The sequence below is a fragment of the Lepidochelys kempii genome, chromosome 3, assembly GCF_965140265.1.
Source record: "Lepidochelys kempii isolate rLepKem1 chromosome 3, rLepKem1.hap2, whole genome shotgun sequence".
In the NCBI taxonomy this organism is placed as follows: Eukaryota; Metazoa; Chordata; order Testudines; family Cheloniidae; genus Lepidochelys; species Lepidochelys kempii.
Genome location: NC_133258.1, coordinates 56909677 through 56933332, shown reverse-complemented (window position 1 = coordinate 56933332; position 23656 = coordinate 56909677). Strand labels below are relative to the sequence as shown.

At 41.3% G+C, this 23656-nt stretch overlaps 1 protein-coding gene across 40 annotated transcripts in view; it reads right to left on the bottom strand.

Annotated features, from left to right (window-relative positions):
• RIMS1 (regulating synaptic membrane exocytosis 1) overlaps positions 1 to 23656 on the bottom strand; it is a 507401-nt gene that overhangs the window by 262359 nt on the left and 221386 nt on the right. For all 40 annotated transcript variants that reach the window (XM_073336446.1, XM_073336400.1, XM_073336430.1 and 37 more), the window contains one exon: positions 9226 to 10097. In XM_073336446.1, coding sequence (XP_073192547.1) covers positions 9226 to 10097 — 872 coding nt within the window. The remainder of the gene's footprint in view (positions 1 to 9225; positions 10098 to 23656) is intronic.

Sequence of the window (23656 nt, the reverse complement as noted above, 5' to 3'; positions counted from 1 at the left end):
CCTTTCATACACTGATGTTTTTCATTTGGACAATTTACACTGTGCAGTGTACCACATGGTTCTCTTTTGGCCCATTGGTTATTTATCTATTGCATATAGTGTCACAGTACTTGGAGAAATAATCTCCAGTAGGGGTTTAGAATCATAGAATCATAGAATATCAGGGTTGGAAGGGACCTCAGGAGGTCATCTAGTCCAACCCTCTGCTCAAAGCAGGACCAATCCCCAATTAAATCATCTCAGCTAGGGCTTTGTCAAGCCTGACCTTAAAAACTTCTAAGGAAGGAAATTCTACCACCTCCCTAGGTAACGCATTCCAGTGTTTCACCACCCTCCTAGTGAAAAAGTTTTTCCTAATATCCAACCTAAACCTCCCCCACTGCAACTTGAGACCATTACTCCTTGTCCTGTCATCTTCTACCACTGAGAATAGTCTAGAACCATCCTCTTTGGAACCATCTCTCAGGTAGTTGAAAGCAGCTATCAAATCCCCCCTCATTCTTCTCTTCTGAAGACTAAACAATCCCCAGTTCCCTCAGCCTCTCCTCATAAGTCATGTGTTCCAGACCCCTAATCATTTTTGTTGCCCTTCACTGGACTCTCTCCAATTTTTCCACACCCTCCTTGTAGTGTGGGGCCCAAAACTGGACACAGTACTCCAGATGAGGCCTCACCAATGTCGAATAGAGGGGAACGATCAAGTCCCTCGATCTGCTGGCTATGCCCCTACTTATACATCCCAAAATGCCATTGGCCTTCTTGGCAACAAGGGCACACTGTTGACTCATATCCAGCTTCTCGTCCACTGTCACCCCTAGGTCCTTTTCTGCAGAACTGCTGCCTAGCCATTCGGTCCCTAGTCTGTAGCGGTGCATTGGATTCTTCCGTCCTAAGTGCAGGACCCTGCACTTATCCTTGTTAAACCTCAACAGATTTCTTTTGGCCCAATCCTCCAATTTGTCTAGGTCCCTCTGTATCCTATCCCTACCTGCCACCGTATCTACCACTCCTCCTAGTTTGGTATCATCTGCAAATTTGCTGAGAGTGCAATCCACACCATCCTCCAGATCATTTATGAAGATATTGAACAAAACCGGCCCCAGGACCGACCCTTGGGGCACTCCACTTGATACCGGCTGCCAACTAGACATGGAGCCATTGATCACTACCCGTTGAGCCCGACAATCTAGCCAACTTTCTACCCACCCCATAGTGCATTCATCCAGCCCATACTTCTTTAACTTGCTGACAAGAATAGTGTGGGAGACCGTGTCAAAAGCTTTGCTAAAGTCAAGAAACAATACATCCACTGCTTTCCCTTCATCCACAGAACCAGTAATCTCATCATAGAAGGTGATTAGATTAGTCAGGCATGACCTTCCCTTGGTGAATCCATGCTGACTGTTCCTGATCACTTTCCTCTCGTGTAAGTGCTTCAGGATTGATTCCTTGAGGACCTGCTCCATGATTTTTCCGGGGACTGAGGTGAGGCTGACTGGCCTGTAGTTCCCAGGATCCTCCTTCTTCCCTTTTTTAAAGATTGGCACTACATTAGCCTTTTTCCAGTCGTCCGGGACTTCCCTCGATTGCCATGAGTTTTCAAAGATAATGGCCAATGGCTCTGCAATCACAGCCGCCAACTCCTTTAGCACTCTCAGATGCAACGCATCCGGCTCCATGGACTTGTGCACGTCCAGCTTTTCTAAATAGTTCCTAACCACTTCTTTCTCCACAGAGGGCTGGCCACCTACTCGCCATGCTGTGTTGCCCAGCGCAGCAGTCTGGGAGCTGACCTTGTTCGTGAAGACAGAGGCAAAAAAAGCATTGAGTACATTAGCTTTTTCCACATCCTCTGTCACTAGGTTGCCTCCCTCATTCAGTAAGGGGCCCACACTTTCCTTGGCTTTCTTCTTGTTGCCAACATACCTGAAGAAACCTTCTTGTTACTCTTAACATCTCTTGCTAGCTGCAGCTCCAGGTGTGATTTGGCCCTCCTGATTTCATTCCTACATGCCCGAGCAATATTTTTATACTCTTCCCTGGTCATTTGTCCAATCTTCCACTTCTTGTAAGCTTCTTTTTTATGTTTAAGATCCACAAGAATTTCACTGTTAAGCCAAGCTGGTCACCTACCATATTTACTATTCTTTCGACACATCGGGACGGTTTGTCCCTGTAACCTCAATAGGGATTCTTTGAAATACAGCGAGCTCTCCTGGACTCCTTTCCCCCTCATGTTATTCCCCCAGGGGATCCTATCCATCAGTTCCCTGAGGGAGTCGAAGTCTGCTTTCCTGAAGTCCAGGGTCCATATTCTACTGCATACCTTTCTTCCCTGTGTCAGGATCCTGAACTCGACCAACTCAAGGTCACTGCCTCCCAGACTCCCATCGACTTTGGCTTCCCCCACTAATTCTTCCCGGTTTGTGAGCAGCAGGTCAAGAAAAGCTCCCCCCCTAGTTGGCTCTGCCAGCACTTGCACCAGGAAATTGTCCCTTACGCTTTCCAAAAACTTCCTGGATTGTCTGTGCACCGCTGTATTGCTCTCCCAGCAGATATCAGGATGATTAAAGTCACCCATGAGAACCAGGACGTGCGATCTAGTGCCTTCTGCGAGTTGCCAGAAGAAAGCCTCATCCACCTCATCCCCCTGGTCCGGTGGTCTATAGCAGACTCCCACCACTACATCACTCTTGTTGCTCACACTTCTAAACTTAATCCAGAGACACTCAGGTTTTTCTGCAGTTTCATACCGGAGCTCTGAGCAGTCATACTGCTCCCTTGCATACATTGCTACTCCCCCACCTTTTCTGCCCTGCCTGTCCTTCCTGAACAGTTTATAACCATCCATGACAGTACTCCAGTCATGTGAGTTATCCCACCAAGTCTCTGTTATTCCAATCACATCATAATTCCTTGACTTCACCACGACCTCCAGTTCTCCCTGTTTGTTTCCAAGACTTTGTGCATTTGTATATAAGCACTTGAGATAACCTGCTGATCACCCCTCATTCTCAGTATGAGGCAGGAGCCCTCCCCCCACAGACGTTCTTGCCTGTGCTTCCTCCCGGCATCCCACTTTCCCACTTACCTCAGGGCTTTGGTCTCCTTCCCCCAGTGAACCTAGTTTAAAGCCCTCCTCACTAGGTTAGCCAGCCTGCTCGCAAAGATGCTCTTCCCTCTCTTCGTTAGGTGGAGCCCGTCTCTGCCCAGCACTCCTCCTTCATGGAACACCATGCCATGGTCAAAGAATCCATAGCCTTCTCTCTGACACCACCTGCGTAGCCATTCGTTGACTTCCACGATTCGACGGTCTCCACCCCGGCCTTTTCCTTCCATGGGGAGGATGGACGAGGACACCACTTGCGCCTCAAACTCCTTTATCCTTCTTCCCAGAGCCACGTAGTCCGCAGTGATCTGCTCAAGGTCATTCTTGGCAGTATCTTTTGTGCCCACTTGGAGAAGCAGGAAGGGGTAGCTATCCGAGGGCTTGATGAGTCTCAGCAGTCTCTCCGTCACATCGCAAATCTTAGCCCCTGGCAAGCAGCAGGCTTCTCTGTTTTCCCGGTCAGGGTGGCAGATAGATGACTCAGTCCCCCTGAAAAGAGAGTCCCCGACCACCACCATCCGCCTCCTTCTCTTGGGAGTGGTGGTCGTGGAACCTCCAACCTCAGGACAGCGTTTAATTTATGTTTGGCCTGTTATGGGAATCTATGTACACTTACACACACACTCTTCTCATACTGGATTCAAAAGGTTTAAGGGGGGAAAATAAATCTATCAGATCTTTTTTGCTATCAGTCCAATTAACACGCACTACATTTGCCTGAAACAAATGAACAGCCTTCTCAACCACTCTCTTTCTTTCAGTTTGTTGAACACTGTAACAAGGAAAAAAGCCTTGTGTTTTTGAGTCTCAGAACATTCCCAAGTACTCATTGCTTTCTTTTCTTATTCTAGGCTGTCTCCAGTGATTTCCTTTTAAAAATTCTGCCAACAAACTGACAATAAGTTGGGATGACTTCTCTGGACATTATTAAAAATTCTTTCCAAAAACGACTTACTCCTAAATTATTAAAAATACTTCTAAAGTTTGGGGGTGCTTTGGAATGAATCAAAATCCCCCCAAATGGCAGGTATTTTCAAAATATGTCCCCAAGGACGATATCGCCACTCTCTCTGCAAAGTGCTTATCTCCGTCCCGTCTTCAAATTACACAACTTGACCATTGTTCAGAATCAATATACTTATGGGTTAGTTTTCAAGAACAAAGTATAAATATTTCTAGCAAAGGCTGGCTTAAAGTGTTTGTCAAGTGATACTGCCTGCTTCTTACGATTGCAAGGAAGCCTTTTCTCTTTTAAATGGTAAAATGATTCCTCGGTTCCTCACAGCTCTTCTGTAAGCAAACACACTAAACACTTGGTTTTTAACAGGGGAAAATGTTTGTCAAAATATTAACATCAGATCACTAGCTTCCTTCCTCTATTTCACATCTCTCCCAGATATTTTGCAAATACAGTACTCGTCTTATTGTCATTCTGTTTTAATTTTTTTCACAAACATTTAAAGGAGAGTACAAAAGACTATCATGATTACACGTTCAACGTGCTTACATGTACTCTCGCTCAGGAGATGATTTATTTATGTTGGCATTCATTTCTTGTTTGCATTAACTTTAATAGCTTGGTTTTTATTTGTAAGGCCATTCAAGCTCTAGGTTTTATTTGCATGATTTGTTATACTTTTATATCCCTGCTTGTATTATTTTGGATCCAGATTACTTATTGAACTCATATTTATATGAGGTGATGGAGTCCAGAGCATTTTTGATTTACAAACCCAAGCTTTACAACTAATCTCCTTAGGAGGCCAAATATGCAATTTCTCTCCCAGCTTTTGAGCAAATGCTAGAGGAAAGGTTGGTAAAATTCTGTCCTGGGGTTCGTCAGCCCCAGATTCTGATCTCAGTTACACTAATACAAATTAATTCTGGAGTGTTATTCCAGATTTACACTCACGTAAATATGGTCCATGAGTTTTCCTATAACAGTTTTATCATTTTGCTATTGATAGATTTCCAATAATTATGATTATGACTCTTTGAAAGAAAAGGGTTCCCAATGTTCCCAATGCTACACAGTTTGGTGTTAATCCCAAATGTAACAATGGATACATTGTCATAGCAATACGGGGTTTGGAAAGCTAGAGGGCCTGTTAGTAACGCTTCAGACATTTTTAACCTTTGCAAATAAACTGGCCTTGAAGTGCCACAAACTTCTAAGGGCCCTGCCTGAGGACTCACCATAAGGTCCGTCCAGAGAATTTGTTTGAAAATTTGTTAAGATAACAGCAAAACTAATAATATAAATTTATCACTGACTTTTAAGTGAAAGGGTTTAATTGCTTTATTTAAGCATCACTTCAGAAATCCAGCTTTGAGGGAATTGATTTAACAAACATATTCTATCGAACAGAAATTAATACTCAAGAGTGTGTGTGTGTGTGCGCACGCATGCATGCGCGTGTGTGCATACACATATTTAAAAATCTCATGATGCACCAATAACTGAAGATTCCCTCTCTGGAAGAGTCAATGTTAAAGACAAGCTAAAACCAATGACTTAAAGACCCCTTACTTTTGAGAGTACTTGAATCCATATCTACTTCTTTCTACATCTGTCTGGCACTTCTCTTTATAATTTATAATTGATGGAACCAAAACTTTGAATCTGGAGCTTGGGGGAAGTTTGGTCCTGATGCAAAGTTTGCAGCTTGAACCCATTTTTATTTATTTTTTATTTTTTTATTTTTATTCATGATCAATTATTTTTTAAATAAGTAAAAGGGACGTAACTTTTTTTGCCTCTTCACTTTTATTTATAAAGTGATATGACACATTTTTCATATTTTTAGAAGTAGAATCCTTGAACATGGACAAACATCAGATTAAATATGGTGAATAGGCACATATAATGTCCAATAATACAAATCAGTTTTTGGTGGATGCATCAAGTGTAACACACACTTCATAAAATTCAATGAACAAGCAAAAGTATTCTTCAGCTATTGCTGGAATTGTCTTTGGCCTCTTCATTTTCTCCTTCTGCACCCTGCTTTTAGAGGCTCTTCTCCACAAGAACAGCTTTAACAATCATTCCTTTGCTGATGATTCACAAATTTACCTCTCTCTTTACTGAAAAGCTTTCTCCTCCTTCATCCAATATAGTATCTCTCTTTCTGACATCATTTATAGATGTCCAGTCATCATCCTAAACACAACATAGCCAAAACTGAGCTCTTGATCTGCCCCCACAGCCCTCCTCTACCCTTCCTTTCCCTGTCCCTGTGGACAACACCACCATCCTTCCAGTCACATAGGCCACGAACTCTGTGTCCATCTTTGACTCAGTCCTATCACCGGAATCATATATGCAGACCATTGCTAAATCTTGCTGCTTTTTCTTACACATCTCTATAAGCTGGATTTTCTTCTCTGTCTACACAACAAAAGCTCTTCTCCAAGCCATCATCATTTCATGCTTTAACTATGGCAACCTCCTCTTTACAGAACTTAACTGCTACTTGCTCTCCTCAAGTACGTTCAGAATGCGGCTGTTATAATCAGCTTCTTGGTTCATCATTCTGATCACATCATCTCCTTTTTGGGTCCCTCCACTGGCTCCCTCTTCACCTCTGCATCAAATATAAGCTCTTTTAAGGCCCCCACTCTACCAAGCTGATCTAGTAAGCTATTGTGACACCTGCCTCACTCTGGTAGAATTCCCAGCCCTTACCACCTACTTGTCAGCTTCTACCTTAAACACCTTCATGCTTTCTCTGACCTTGCCGTTTATGCATGGAAAAAATCTCCCTGATAAAATCCAAACAGCTACTTTCTCATCCTCCTTCAAATCCCTTTTGAAGACTAACATCTGCCACTATGCCTAGAAAACCTATCTTGCTGATAATAAAAAGCCAGGTGATAAGTTGTGACTATTCACACCTCTTTCATTTTTTTCCCTTTCCCTACTCCCTTCCTCTCTAATCCTGCCCCCACTTAAAAAAAAAAAAAGTATAATTTTTGAACAAATTAATTATATTGACAGATTAATTTGCTTGTATTTTTTATTTCCATTGCTAACAATCTGTTTAAGTGACTTGAGTCAATACTTGCATGTGATATGAATCACTTGATTGACTGTAGATTCCTATAGGTGAAACCATTTTGTATTTTAATTATGGCACTTATCACCATGCTGAAAAGCCATAAATTACATTCAGTTAACATTAAAGATTCTCCAGTTTTGAGGCAATTCAATCATCACACCACCTTATTCCCGGACTTCCCCTACTGAAGACCTACATGATTTTGCCTTACTGAATATGTTATAATGGTTGTGAGACCAAGTGGGTGAGGTAATATCTTTTATTGGACCAACTTCTGTCGGTGAAAGAGACAACCTTTCGAGCTATGCAGAGCTCTTCCTCAGGTCTCGGAAATGTATTCTGAGCGTCACAGCCAAATAAAAGGTCAATCAGATGGCTTAGCATAAATTTAGCACATATTTTAAGGTACCGTTCAAGAATATATGCTAACTACTATTGCTAAACTATCTGTTTGACCTTTTTTTAGCCGTGATACTCTGAGTACCTTTCCCAGATCTGAGGAAGAGCTCTGTGCAGCTCAAAAGTTTGTCTCTCACCAACAGAAGTTGGTTCAATAAAATATATCACCTCACCCACCTTGTCTCTCTAATATCCTGGGACCAACACAGCTGCAACAACATTACAATGCTTGTCTTATTTTTCCAGAAGTTATAAAATCTTATGCATAATTACAAGTTTAAAGTTTTTCATGTATATAATACTTTACATAATCCTTCTTTCTTTACTTAATGTGGGGGGAAAAGGTAACTAAAACCACATAATCCCAAAGATATAGCTTCTAAACATATATACCATGATTAGCCTGCATATTTTCTTTAACTCCTGCCTGAGACTCGGACATTGGGGAAAATATGATCTATAACTGATTAAAAAGGCAAATGGCAAGTATTTAATGCAGAAAAACAAACGGCATTATGAAAGGTGAAGGATGGAAGGGTGTCCTGTTTTATCTCCATAAAATGAGCATGTGAGGGATATCAGAAGGAAAAGCATGTCAGGTAAACACACACAAACAGAGGTACAGATTAACACACTGGAATCAAGCATGTGTTCAGGAAACAAAGTCAAGACATAAAGTCAATGCAGACAACCCATTGACATTGTGACTGTAAAACACCCACAGGCAACTTCAAAATGACAAAAATAAATAATTAAGCAGTCTAAAAAGCCAAATACTACCTCTAGAGATCCTCACAGAGTCCCATTAATGCCATTTAAAGACAAGTTGTGGTAACAAAGAGATGGAGTCAGCACTTTGTCACAGCCTTTTTTGATTATTCCTACTACTACTAGTTCATCATTCATGCATTTCTACTTGTGTAAATTTTTTACCCAAGCAGAAACACTTTATTAAAAAACACAAAATGTATTGCTTAGTAGTGCTCAGTGTTACCATAAGTAGATAAAGGAAAATTGAAATGACAGGATGAAAACATTTTTTGTTTAGTTCTGGAGCATATTCACTAAAGAGACAAAATTTGGCAGACCCCTTATTTCTCCCCTAAATAATATCTCCACCCATAAATATTTTATCACTTTTGACAGTGTATTATGGCAGATTCTTGATATTTTATTAAAGTTAATAGAATTTTGTTTATTCTTACTCTGAGATTAACCAAGATGTTTTGTGAAGATCTGACATTTTATTATGATGAGTTCTGAATGTTTGTGAAACTAATTTTTCATGCCATTTGTTTCATTCACTGAAAACCGTTTCACATTTTGAAAAATAAGATGAAGTGGTAAGTAAAGGGGAGCAGAAACCGCAGAGAAGAGTATAAACCAAAAGCCCTCAACTTGTAATTGTTACATGAAAGAGGAGAGGGAAGGAAGGAGAAAAACACTAGCTGATGTTAACTTAGGACTATCTCAACTCAGAATGCAAAAGAAAAAAATTATACACCCAATTCAATGGGTATATTCAACCTCTCCCAGGTGAAAATGCTATGAGAGAAAAAAGTAAGGGGGAAACAAGAGAAAGATGAAGGTGACAGCAGAATATGTACAAAATGTTTTTCACACACAACATGTATATAATATATGTAAAGCTCTTACCTTTTTCACTGACACTTTCACTTTCTATTTCCACATCTTCACAGCTAGTATATTCTGGTGTTGATGCCCCTTCTTCTTCTGAGCTACTGACCGACATCTGCCTTTTCTTTCCACCTCTTTTTGATCTATGAGGCTTTGGAGGGGAAGGCCGCACTGATTCTGACTGGTCAGAACTAAGGGAATCATTCCTCAGCATGGTCTCCATTTTCTCCCGCTTTGCTTTTCGCATGAGAATAGCAGAACTAGGATCAAGGCGACTTTGTTTTTTAAAGGAATCATGGTTCTTGGATTCTAGGTGTTCTGTAGGAACTGGACTATGTCTGGGAGTTGGTGGACTATGATTAGCTAATTGTTTAGAAACAGAAATTCTTACATCACCTGGTCTTTCAATAGAGTATGATCTCTGAGTTTCCATAAGAGATTTTCTGTCCTGAGCTCCCTGTAACTGTGAGCGTTTTCCTAATTTATTCTCAGGTACCTCTGCTTCCTCCACTTCTGTATGTGCCAAAGCCACATCACTGTGTCTTCTTTCATGCCGTGCTTTAGAAACTTTTGCATGCATACGCATCTGTTGTTCCTCAGGATGTGGCTTCACAGGATACCTTGCCAGATTTGGGTCACTCCTATACCGAGTGTGATACTCATCTTCTTTCCTTTGTTTTTCCTCATCAGCTACCTTGCCTTCCTCGGGTTTTTCTGGCAAGTCTGGGTAGTCCTGTGACCTTCCTTTCTCCAGCCTTCTGCTTTCATGCCTTTCTTTACGTTCCCTGTCGTCTGCTTGTCCTTGTTGAAGTGAAGACTTTGGCACACGTTTACGCTCACTTTTTAGACCTAGTTTTCCATTTTGTTCTGAAATCAATGCTGTCTTCTTCCTACCATGGAAAGAAGTAAAACAGTGTGACAACTCTAATCATAAAAAAAGCAAACAGTGGAGCCAAAGGGTACTGAATCTGTCTAAACTGTAGGTTAGAAAAAGCTAAGTAAGCTGTGGAAAAGAACATAGAAAGATATTTCACCTACTAACAACTTGTCTTTTCAACATTGTTTCCTTCCCTTTCCAAGAGGAAATTATTCCCAGAGTGAAAACTATAAAGTTATACATTCTATAACCTATAACTGATGCATAAACTCATAAAGAATGTTAATATAACATGGCTGAACAAACAAAGCAACCATTTACAAAAAAATTAAAAACCAAATGCATCATTGCTGGAATTGCAGCAGGATAATAGTGTGATGGCATATTTTTCTTACCATTTTTTTAAGTCAGCAGCTATGCGGGATGGTCTGGCATGACCACCTATCCACATCCCATTTCAATCACAACAGTATTATATATGTAAACACGATGAAATGGGAGATCTTTCATATATGCAGTGACATAAAGAGAATCAATATGCATATGTGAAGAAGGTCAACAGAAGGAGTCTATCCAAAGACAATATTTGATCTATCTTGCTTTATTTTACTTAACCCTAAAGAAAATAAGTAACCATTTCACATAAATCTACAGATTAAGAACATCAAAATAGGCCTTTTGGATTAGTGGAATTTCCATTTTTGGTAATGGGAAAGTACAACACATTTTAATGCATTACTTTATATACAGCCCGAATGTACAACAAAATGAAACTGCCTGAAAATTATGTTTTTTTATTTTGAGGATCTTTCAATCCTAGTCCTTCTTCACTTGGCAAACTGGAGTTGGATTTCTGATTCAAATGTATTTCTTCTCGGATCTCCCAATCATAATAGATTTACCATTTTTTTACTGTATCCTATATAAATCCAGGATGCATACTTTGGAAAACATATCGGAGAGTCTGTGTCTGAAAAGTTTATGTGAATACCCAATAAATCTGTCCTGGGACCATGTAGCAGAGTGGTCACCCCGCTCCAGCCCTGAAGGGGTTAAAGTAGCCCTGGAGAGGACTGCGGCTGGGGAACAGCTAGGCTGATTGGAGAAGCAGCCACAGCTGGGGCCACGCTCCAATCAGGGCCCAGCTGGCCCTTAAAAGAGGAGGCCAGAAGCTGGAGGAGTCTCACTCTAGCCCTGGAGTGGGAAGAGCTAGCTGCCTGGAAGCAAGGAACCTGAGATGGAGCAGTGCTGGGGAATAGGGCGAGGGAGCCTGGGAGCTCCAGCCTGGCAAAACCCCAGGCTGCAGGCCTTGGTGAAGACCTACAGAGATACTGGGGCTGCAGAGGGGCAGCCCGAGGATAGGCATAGGCAGCAGGTCGTAACCCCCTTGCCAATGATGAGTGGCCATTACAGACTGCAGTCTGCCCCAGTGAGTGGGGGCTAGATGATGACTGGCAGTAGCCACTGAGGCAAAATGGGGTTAGAGGGTTGGGGGTTCCCCTAGGAGGGAAAACCCAGAGTGTGGCAAAACATATCGGAGAGTCTGAGGCAGAAACCCCGGGTAAAGGGCTGCGGGGTCCAGGAGGGACACAGGACCAATGACAGGCAAGACACTGGCCTGCAGAGGGTGCTCCAGGCTGGAAAAAGCTAATTTCTGGGACAACCAGCAGGAGGCGCCATGCCAGTGAGTCGTCACCCCGCTACAGACCACCACCTCAAGAAGAGGAAAGAACTAGTACAAGACTGTGGCAAATGGCCGACGCTATTATGGGGGTCCCATGCTTTCCTTTCATGCGATGGGTCAGGACGCCACCTCTTTCCCCTATTCTTGGGCTTCCTGCACTCTCTCCCCTTGGACAGGGTTTTTCTCGGTCCTCTGCACCTGGGGAGTCCCTCTGCTTTGTTTGAGCAGGGTTTCCCTTCCCCTGGTACTCTGATCCTCTGGACAACAACAGTACTCCTCCAAACTACAGTCAGCTCTCCTGGGGTTTTTATTAGGTCTCTAGCCTTAATTGGCTCCAAGTGCTCTAATTAATCTGTAGTAATCACTCCTCAGTCCACAGGGAATAAGGCTCTGATCATCCTGGGGCTTATATACCTCCCATCTATCGCTCTCCTGCTGCCCTCTGTCCCTGCTATATCACAAGACATGGCATGCTTGAAGGGAATGATGATCAGGATGATTTATGATATATTATACGTATGGCACTCAAAATATTCATGATGCTTTATAGGCATATAATAAAAGAGACTATAAAGTCTTCAAGACGGGTACCCACGTGTTTCATTCCACAATCCTTACTTCCATCTACTTACTGACAAATAGTCCCACTGACTTCTTCCAAGCTTTAACAGGATAACTCAGACACAAATACTAAAAGAAAGGCAACATTTTAAAATGTCATAACCTTTAACAATTTAGTCCTATTATATTCCCATCTGCCCCCTTGCTTTCTATGTATTTTTCTCTTATTAGAAAGTGTAAATTATATATAACCATATGATTCCTATCTTTACTAACTTCTCCCCTTTTTCCTTCCTCTAAATCGACAGTGTTCACCAACTGCTTTACAGTCCAATTATATATTATCTTTAACATCCTACTTCACTCCTTTTCCTGACACTAACTCCAACATAATTCTCTCATCTTCCCTCACTGCTTACCATATGACAATTATCTCTCCCCTTAGCAGATAAACAGGGCTTAGAATGTTGGTTCAGCAGACATCAGAAAAGACAAAGTACTCTTCCCACTGCCCCCCATCTCAAATCTTGATGGGGAGGGGTGGGAGCAGAGGACAGGCACACCTAGGAGGTGATACTGGGGCTTCTCCCCTAAATGACTGAGGGGATACCCTTGCAAGGACTAGCGGCCTAACCTGCTATGACTCTATGGTCCTCTTCAGAGACCTCAAGGCTCACTTTCACACCCTAGCTCCACCCCATTGTTGCTACTGTCTCTCTATGCATGTGTACTAAGATAACATCTCAAGCTGTTGGGTCTTCCAAAAAACATAAAAAGTATGATTAGATAGCACAAGCCTTCTTGGAAGCAGAGATATTTGATGTAAACCACAGAATTACTGTCAGCTCCAAGGAACATTTATTAATTCGATCAATGTTTAAAAGCATTTAAGAATAGATCTGCTGTGATAATTTGGATCTGGATGGCCTACTCCAATTGTGAGCTCAGCTGGTAGAAAGTGGGTGAAGTTCATAAAACGTTACAATGACCTGTAACGATTAATGTTGATAGAAACAGGTACAAAAGAGAGACTGAAAGTCTGGATTAGTTCAAAGAAAAAGGGCAATAAATGTAATAAGGACTGTGATAAGGTTGTGACGAACAGAGACGCGAAGAATGAAACTGGAAATTAATGGACCAAAAGTGGTATGTCAGAAGTTAGACCTAAACTAGTGGACACAATAACGAAGGGATGGCCTACTCCCTCTAACATCCCTTTTTTGGGGCCCCTAAAAAGAGACACTGGGGCCAAAAAGGGCAGAACAGACTCCTGGGGCATTCCCTAGATCAGGGGTTACCAAACTTGGTTCACGGCTTGTTCAGGGTAAGCCCCTGGCAGGCCGCGAGACGCTTTGTTTACCGGAGCATCCACATGCAGCTCCCAGTGACCGCGGTTCGCCGTTCCCAGCCAATGGGAGCTGCAGGAAGCAGTGGCCCAGCCCGCACCACTTCCCACAGCTCTCAGGTAAACAAAGCATCTCGAGGCCTGCCACGGGCTTACCCTGAACAAGCCATGAACCAAGTTTGGGAACCCCTGCCCGAGAGAAAGGTTGACAGCTTCTGCCTTACTCCAAAAACTGTAATTCTTTGGTGAGCCTTGTTCATCAGGACATTTAGACCAGTGCACTGATGAGGATACCTGACCATCAGCACTGGACCAACAGCAAATTGGATATACACAAAATCCCACTCTGTTGTTCCTACTATATTCCTCCTGTCTTATCACTTTCTCTCTCAATCCTGAGACCAACATGGCAGCAGCATGGCAGCAGCAAAATGATATGAGACTACCCATCCAGATCTTCCCAATCTGACAAAAATCAGCAAAGAAGAGGGACCTGACCAGATGAGTGAGACAATGTCCTGGTCTAGGAAAGCAAGCCAGTATCCAGAGCAACAGCTGTTATGGCTGGTGAACTGACAGCCTAGAGCATCCATCTGTGACTGACTGCCTTGTATCCTAAGAACTTAAACAAAAAGCCTATATACCCCCACCTTTACTCTCCTCTCTCTTCTCACTTCTCTTTTGTATCTGTTCATTTTGTCAAAAGCAGGAAACGTAATCACCATCCATAGAGGTCAACTCATACTTAAACAACAGAATTAACCTTTTTTCCCTACTAAGAAGAATTACTTGATGAAATAAGAGACTCTAACCAATATCCTCTTTGAAAAAGGGATGCTGCTAAGTTTTGATTAAGTTTGTTTTACCTAACCACTGAATTTCAGTTTCAAAATGCTTTATGCTTTGTTTTCAATTCTTTTTCACTCCTTTTTCATTTGAGTATCCTCATCAATACATTTCCAAACACTGGCATAAATTTTCTAGTGTGTTTGCCCTGGGACTAAGGAGGCCAACATCTCTGTATTCAAAATCCCAAACCACGCTTAACTGTTTAATGTTATACAGTGAGTAACAATATCATATTAACAACTTTTACTTTCTGGGCCCTTTTATTCCATCAAAATTAACACATATATGGTGTCCCTGGGTGAGCTTCACATATCCGCTTCTCCCTCCCCCACCCCATCACAAATAGTGGACTTGTCATCTGCCCCTCCAAACCAAAAAATTTAAGTTTTACATTTTTCCTGGTCTACACTGTGTAATTGGCATCAAGAGGATTAATAATATCAAAATCTGGATACTTCTATTGTATGCTGCTGCTATTTTCTACTTAATACAACATTTATTTTAAAATCCTTGAATATGTTAAGCTTGCAAAACAAAATTAACTTTCTTGTTTTAAAAAAGGGAAGCTTTAATAACTCTATTTTAAACTTATTAGTTTGTTTAACCTTTCAACAAATATATTGTTCTAATTTTGTTTCTTTACCTTGTGGTTTGTCATTTCTGTGATTAGTAATAACTGATTGTTTAATGTAAAGGCTTTTAAAAAAAGCAAAAGTAAAAATGAAGTGTTTTGAACCGTTCAAGGTTAAGTTTCTAAAACAAACTAAAACATTATGGTTTACTCCCTCGTTAACAAAATGCCAGTTTAAAGGTTGCTTTCGCCTGAACAGTGAATTGTGTGTCAAACCATCTGAACTAAGGGCTGTTGCAGCACTAATTTTTTTGATTTTGTTTATTTTTGGCAATGTGTTATTTGCATTTTTGTGTTGATTTTTGGGGTTTTTGTTTTGGGAGAAAGCACAGTACTAGTGTTGCAGGTTAGATTCCCGTGATGAGGTAAATTACCACATTGTTTTCACAAACGGTGGTGAAACAGGTAGACAAAATTTGCAATGGACTAAAAATGCCTGTGAAATTTTACCACCTTTGTATGTTACAAATGGCTCATAAAAGAAAAAGTGGATCCAAGGAACACTAGCTTCCTGCTTCTTTTTATCAAAAAGTAATAAAGCTGGCTAAAAATGCTATAAATTCTAAAAAATTCTCTAAGTAAGCAAGGATAAATACTTGTGCATAGAATTGCCATAGTTGGTATAAATATGTAACTTAAAATGTGTAAGCAGGAAAAAAAAGTAAGGAGTTTTCCCCCCTCATCTTTACTCATTCTGGGCTTACAGACAAAGAAGTGATAAGAGCTGGTTTCTAAGCATCTTAGGAACATACAAATAACCACAGTTTGGCATTTGGTTTATCTATAAATGAAGTGATTTGTAAGGTCTTAGCTTTAACATCTGGAAGGACTAACTGTAATTTTTGCAACACCTAACTAAATAAGATTTGTGAATCTTAATCTGGGACACAGAATTTGCAAACCTTAAAATAATAGCTCAGTACATCTTTTTTTTTTTTGTTCTATATGCTTAAAATTAAATAAGGGTTTTGTCTTCTAAATGTCATTTATGAACCAACCCAATATTAAGTGCATTTGGCCCTTAGGAGAGGGGATGTTGTGCAGAGGCCTAAACTCTACGTTGTCCAAGAGAACAGAAGTCCAACTCAGCCAATTACACAAATTTTGCTTATGAAAGTCAGCAAAAGTTGAAGATAATAAACTGCTAAAAACTGAATTGTTTAGGTTAAAAACTGTGAAGAGGGGTTTTCAAGGCTCCTGGTAAAGTCAAGGGTTTAATATGACAATGAGCTAAAAGATTCTGGGGGGAGTTTATAGTTGAAATCACCAAAATGTGTTTTGATCAGTTAATGTTTATAGGCTGAGGCTTCAACCCCTTCTTGGACATTGTTTATCTGAGGGTCACTGAATGGGAGCAGGGTGGTACAGGGACTGGAAGGAGCAAGTTTACTAGCATGGCTGCCACCCTCACCTGGGACCCACCTTGACACCCTTTGACTTTTGTTGTTTTGATCCTGAGAGATATCCTGAAAAGACTGAGCCAGAGAAGGGGACTCAGATGACATCACCATCTCCAACACTTTTAGCTAATCCTGAATGACACCTGGGATGTGAGACTTGGGTTTATGCCATTCATCCCCTTCCTCATGTGTCATTTTCTTTCCCCACCCTATTTCTTCCCTTTCTTAATTCTCTCCTGTTTCCTTTTCTCTAATAAGAGTCAGACTTAACTGGCCAAGACAACTCCATCTTTCATAATACTGCTGAGAGCCTGTGATATGAGTGATAGTTAAAAGCAATGCATTGAACAACCCGATACTGGTACAAGTTTGCCAGGTCTCAGAGTGCCTGGTAAGTCCATGTGCTAGATCCGTGTTTCTCCAGCAATGAGATTGCAAGTGAGAGTCAACACCAAACACAAAAGCTAAAATTTCTCTGCTATTCATTTTCTTTCCACTTTTGTGTGTGTGTGTGTTTTTTTGTCTTAAATGAAATAGAACAGCACTTCAACAAGAGCTCCAGACTATCTCAACTAATCCTTTTTCTGTTTCCCAAAAAGGACAGTTTTTACTACCTCTAATAACAACTCAAAAACTGTCAAACAAGGGGTTTTCCTAATAAAATCTTTCTGCAGTTAAAGGGAAAGGATATAAAACATATTGTTAAAATGAAAGCTTTACTGAATATTTTAGATTTAAAATGCTCAAATCCTTCCTTTTTTGTATCTTTAATAAAAAGTTTAAAAGATTTTAAATGGTCCGTGTTACAGTAGGAATAAAACTGTAGGAATTAACTGTTAATGCTGTAACAGTAAACAAGGGTTTCATTAACATCTTGTTCTTTGTTATGCCTGAGACACCCCACAAGAAACCTTTAAACTTTATAACACATGATTTCCTACTACTCTATTATAGTGCAACTCCCCATAGCTTTATCCACACTGGAATAAGATTTTTTTATCTGAGCATTTCATTTAGTGTAAAGTACATTGTCTAACCATAACTATAATTCAAAGGTAATTGTTGATATTAAATGAACAGGTGTTGACGATCTATCCCAAACGACACACATACATCCGCCCTCGGAGAAGAGCAGCAAACATGCGCAGTCCAATAACTTAGATGTAAAAAAGTCACAAAAAGGGCTCAAGAGGATTGTGGTTCTGGTGCTAAGAGGTGTGACATACTATTGAACAGGAAATAGTCAGAGGTACCTGCTGTTACAATTATATTAGCTATGCTTTGGATTCTCAGATTTTCCGTGTCTTTGGTGAAACCAGCCATTTTAGTTCAAAGCGCTCAAAACTTTAGTATGAAGCATTAAAAGTAGCCATGTCTTTAGCGGGCTACTGCTCTGGGGCCTTCACTGAGAACATCAAATTCAATATACTTGTAGAGTATGCTAGATCGAGCCTAGCATTCCAAAGATGATAGATAAAATCAGAGCTGCCAAGTAGCAACAAATAGCTATTTTAACAGGAATAGTTTTTAATACATATATTTGTATAGCATAATGCATAGAGGGATGATATAATAATACCGACATCTAGAGAAGGAGCTGTAGCCAGGCAGAACTGACACTGCACACTGACCTATTCAGTGGCGGATTAGCCACTGAGCCAAGAAGGCCCATGCCCAGGAGCCCTGGCCAACTGGGGGCCCCTGCACCCTGATACGGTCTGCCCACCCAGCACTCTTGCTGAGGCACGGGGTCGGGGCACGGAGGCTTGCCCCGCTGCGCCCAGCGCTCCTGCCGGGGAATGATGCAAGCCCCTGCGCCCCAATCCCGCTCCCCGGCAGGAGTGCCAGGCGGGCGGGGGGCACGGGGACTGCAGGTGGAAGGAGGGGGAGGGGCCCCACTTATTCTGGCCCAGGGCCCCACAAACCCCTAATCTGCATATGGACTATGGCAACCCATCCTTGTAAAAGGGTTTGCTATCATTTAATGCTATCATTTAATGCTTTTGATAAGCAGTGGCACAATTCAGTGGGGCTCAACTCATAAATGTCATCAGGTTACTTTTAAATCTCAGACAAAATAACTCCCACTGTTCACTAGCTGTAGCCATTTGGTCAAACATTCCAAAGTCCGTGTTTATCTCCATCCATAGGCTCTCTGCTATTCATAAGATATGATGATGTGGTATTACATACAGATTTTGGTAACATACATTTGGGACAGTCATTATTTACTTCCTGTGAAACTATGAGTTGATCATGTCAGACATTCCAATTGTGTGCCAATAAAACATTTCTCCCACAATATGCCATAAGAACATAAGAATGGCCATACTGGGTCAGACCAAAGGTCCATCCAGCCCAGTATCCTGTCTACCGACAGTGGTCAATGCCAGGTGCCCCAGAGGGAGTAAACCCAACAGGTAATGATCAACTGATCTCCCTCCTGCCATCCGTCTCCACCCTCTGACAAACAGAGGCTAGGGACACCATTCCTTACCCTTCCTGGACTTAACCTATCCATGAAATTATCTAGTTCTCTTTTAAACCCTGTTGTAGTCCTAGCCTTTACAACCTCCTCAGGCAAGGAGTTCCACAGGTTGACTGTGCGCTGTGTGAAGAACTTCCTTTTATTTGTTTTAAACCTGCTGCCCATTAATTTGATTTGGTGGCCCCTAGTTCTTATATTACAGGAACAAGTAAATAACTTTTCCTTATTCACTTTCTCCACACCACTCATGATTTTATATATCTCTATCATATTCCCCCCCTTAGGCTCCTCTTTTCCAAGCTGAAAAGTCCTAGCCTCTTTAATCTCTCCTCATATGAGACCCGTTCCAACCCCTAATCATTTTAGTTGCCCTTCTCTGAACCTTTTCTAACACCAGTATATCTTTTTTGAGATGAGGAGACCACATCTGTAAGCAGTTTCCAAGACTGTAAGCAGTATCCATATAAGGGCAATAAGATATTCTCCGTCTTATTCTTTATCCCTTTTTAAATGATTCCTAACATCCTGTTTGCTTTTTTGACTGCTGCTGCAAACTGTGTGGACGTCTTCAGAGAACTATCCACAATGACTCCAAGATCTCTTTCCTGATTAGTTATAGCTAAATTAGCCCCCATCATATTGTATGTACAGTTGGGGTTATTTTTTCCAATGTTCATAACTTTCATTTATCCACATTAAATTTCATTTGCCATTCTGTTGTCCAGTCACTTAGTTTTGTGACAGGTTTCAGAGTAACAGCCGTGTTAGTCTGTATTCGCAAAAAGAAAAGGAGTACTTGTGGCACCTTAGAGACTAACCAATTTATTTGAGCATAAGCTTTCATGATGCATCTGATGAAGTGAGCTGTAGCTCACGAAAGCTTATGCTCAAATAAATTGGTTAGTCTCTAAGGTGCTACAAGTACTCCTTTTCTTTTTAGTTTTGTGAGATCTTTTTGAAATTCTTCACAGTCTGCTTTGGTCTTAACGATCTTGAGCAGTTTAGTATCATCTGCAAACTTTGCCACCTCACTGTTTACCCTTTTCTCCAGATCATTTATGAATAAGTTGAATAAGATTGGCTCTAGGACTGACCCTTGAGGAACACCACTAGTTACCCCTCTCCATTCTGAAAATTTACCATTTATTCCTATCCTTTGTTCCCTGTCTTTTAACCAGTTCTCAATCCATGAAAGGATCTTCCCTCTTACCCCATGACAACTTAATTTATGTAAGAGACTTTGGTGAGGGACCTTGTCAAAGGCTTTCTGGAAATCTAAGGATTCAGAGTAGCAGCCGTGTTAGTCTGTATTCGCAAAAAGAAAAGGAGTACTTGTGGCACCTTAGAGACTAACCAATCTATTTGAGCATAAGCATCCGATGAAGTGAGCTGTAGCTCACGAAAGCTTATGCTCAAATAAATTGGTTAGTCTCTAAGGTGCCACAAGTGCTCCTTTTCTTTCTGGAAATTTAAGTACACTATGTCCACTGGATCCCCCTTGTCCACATGTTTGTTGACCCCTTTAAAGAACTCTAATAGATTAGTAAGACATGATTTTCCTTTACAGAAACCATGTTTAATTTTGACCAGCAATTTATGTTCTTCTATGTGTCTGACATTTTTATTTTTTACTATTGTTTCAACTAATTTGCCCGGTACTGATGTTAGACTTACCGGTCTTTAATTGCCGGGATCACCTCTAGAGCCCTTTTTAAATATTGGCGTTACATTAGCTATCTTCCAGTCATTGGGTACAGAGGCTAATTTAAAGGACAGGTTAAAAACCATAGTTGATAGTTCTGCAATTTCACATTTGAGCTCTTCCAGAACTCTTGGGTGAATGGCATCTGGTCCCAGTGACTTGTTGGTGTTACCTTGCATTCTGTACATACCATATTTCACCACAAAATTATTTCAGAAATTTTAGTTTTTCAAAACTGTATTGGTATTATTCTTTATATCCTCAACTTACAAAGCCATGCTTACCCAGTATCACCAGTCCAGTCATCCAGATGTTCCGAGGGAGAGGAAAATAACAAACTTTACTCTGGCAGAATTTATTTTGTTTATTTGTTTGGCAGCTGTTTGAAGCTACTCACTTTTGGAATGTCAAAAGTAGCTCCAGTGAAAACAAGGTACAGGATAAAAGTGTAGGGGATAGAATCAAAGGTTCATGACCAATACAATTTATCCCATGAATCTGCAGTTTTTCACATAGAGATCACAACTGCATGTGTGTGTGTGTAGGGTGACCAGATAGGTGTGAAAAATCGGGACCAGGTAGCTGGGGTAATAAGTGCCACTATAAGAAAAAGCCCCGAATATCGGGACTGTCCCTATAAAAGCAGGACATCTGGTCACCCTATGTGTATGATACATAAGCAAACTGCAAGAATTCTTTTATAAGTTCTGTCTCTTGAAAACTGCTGTAAGTACTTCTACAAAGTCTAGAAGACCAACAACCATCAGTATATTCTAGCATTTCAGTGTAATGCTCCTGGGAAATAAGACATTTTAGAAGGGTATTGAAAACACTGAAAGGGAAAAATATAATCAACGAGCAAACGTGAGACTATTGTAACTGTGTAATTAATGTAACAACCTTACTTCCAGCCAGAAAAAGAGATGTCTCCGGAGCAAGCAAAATAGAAAGGGAAAATATAGTACTGTGCGACTGTATTAATGCCTCTCAGCTGAGAGAAAGTTGATTTCAGTGCCATGAAGCAGATTGTTGTTCATTGTTGGAGAGAAATTGATGTTACAAGGTAAGGTAGGATGTTGTCTGTTTGTTTAGGCTATATACATGTTCTTATCAGTGAGTGCTTATGAGTGCTCTTACTTTTAAACCAAGGTAGACCTAGCTATACGCAGGCAACTTCCAGAAGCCCCATCTCGGTCACCCTGAGGTAGGGTTGCCAAAATCATATTTAAAAAATACAGGACAGACCTTAGTTATCCCCAATCTTGAACTGAAGCTGTGCAGGCAAGTCCCTTTCTCCCACCTTCATGTTTCCTAGGGTTTCTCTTTCTTCAGCTCTAGATGCTGCAGAGAACGCAGGGCCTCAGTGTTGGGCCAGCAGCCACTGCAGCTCCAGTTCAGGTTCTGCACAGGAGCCAAGTTGGAGGCTACAGTTGCTGGTTTTTGCCTGCTGCTGTGCTGTGTGCCCTGTTGGGGATGTTGGAAGGGACTTTGCAACTAAGGAGGCTATATCCCAAGAGTACTGACCACCTTGCCAGACAGAGTCCCTTCCTGACCGTGGTGCTTCAGCACAGCTCCAGGACACGCAGCCCCATCCACTTGCCCTGACAGAGCCTGTGCAGGGAAAGCAAATGGGACCACGATCAAGGGTTGGAGTCCATAAGGGGCCCTGTGCAACAGGGGGCCAGCACTCACAGTTGCATCTTTCCACTCCCCTCCCGACCCTGGCCTAGAGCATGGCCCCGTCTGCTTTCCCTGCATAGCACTGAAGGGCCAGGGGCGGGAGGGGAGTGGAAAGATGCATCCATGAGTACTGGCCCCCTGCTATTGAAATACGGGATAAAAGGCATCCTGTACTGATTTAGTATGGGGCAGGCCATCTTCTATTTAAATAAGGGATGCTCTTGTAATACGGGACCGTTGGCAATTTAGCAACCCTCCCCTGAGCAGCCACCAGGGAAAGCTGCTTCCACTGCAGTCCTTGCAGGTTTCCAACCAGCGCCCCACTGCCATGGAACAAAGGCTTCCCCCTTGGTTGCCCTATCACCTTCCAGTCAGCTTCCAAAAGAGCAGCAGCAGATTCATCACACTGCTCTCAGCTGACCTGTTTCTGTTCAGCAGATTCATGACAATACACATATAGCCAAAGAATACCATCACCATTAATTTACTAAGTTAAATACTATACGTTGCTTATGGGTGGCCTTATTCTCACATGCAAATAAACTGTAATTACTTCTAAGTACATTTGTTTATCTTATAGGTGTAAGCAACCTATTTTTAATATTGTCTTGTTATTTAAATTATTACAAGGTAACTTCTGATGATGGATAAGACTGTAAAAGATATAGCAAGTGTGAGCACATCAGACAGAATCCCTAGTCTTTTTCTTTTTAAATACGTCACCACTGACTGATTTACTAATTATAAAAAACAGTTCTGAGTCAGGTCAGTTTTTGGTATAACAACTTCGAAAGGGTCCTTTTAATTACCAAATGGCTTTCGGACCCTCTGTGGGCACAAAGTGAACCTTTGTAATCATCAGTCTGATTTTGCAAACATGGTATTTATTCCTAGTAAGTAAAAGGTGCAACTGTCCTACTATTTTTTTAAACTTCACTCGCACGGAGTTCACTGCATATTCCAGACAGTACTTTTCTTAGTGAACTATTGCACTTTCCTGGTCAGTAAACATAGCTGACCATTGATCTTGAGTGCGTAAAGCAAATGAGGGACAGATGTAATCAGTGATAAGCTGCCAAAATCTTAACAACTGGTTCCCTATAAAAAGTTCTGATTTAAGGGATGTGCCCCAGTATGTATTTTTTGTACCAACAGGGTTACCATATGTCCATATTTTCCCGGGAGAAATTTTTAAAATTTAAAAATTCCTCCTGGACGGCAATTTAAGAACC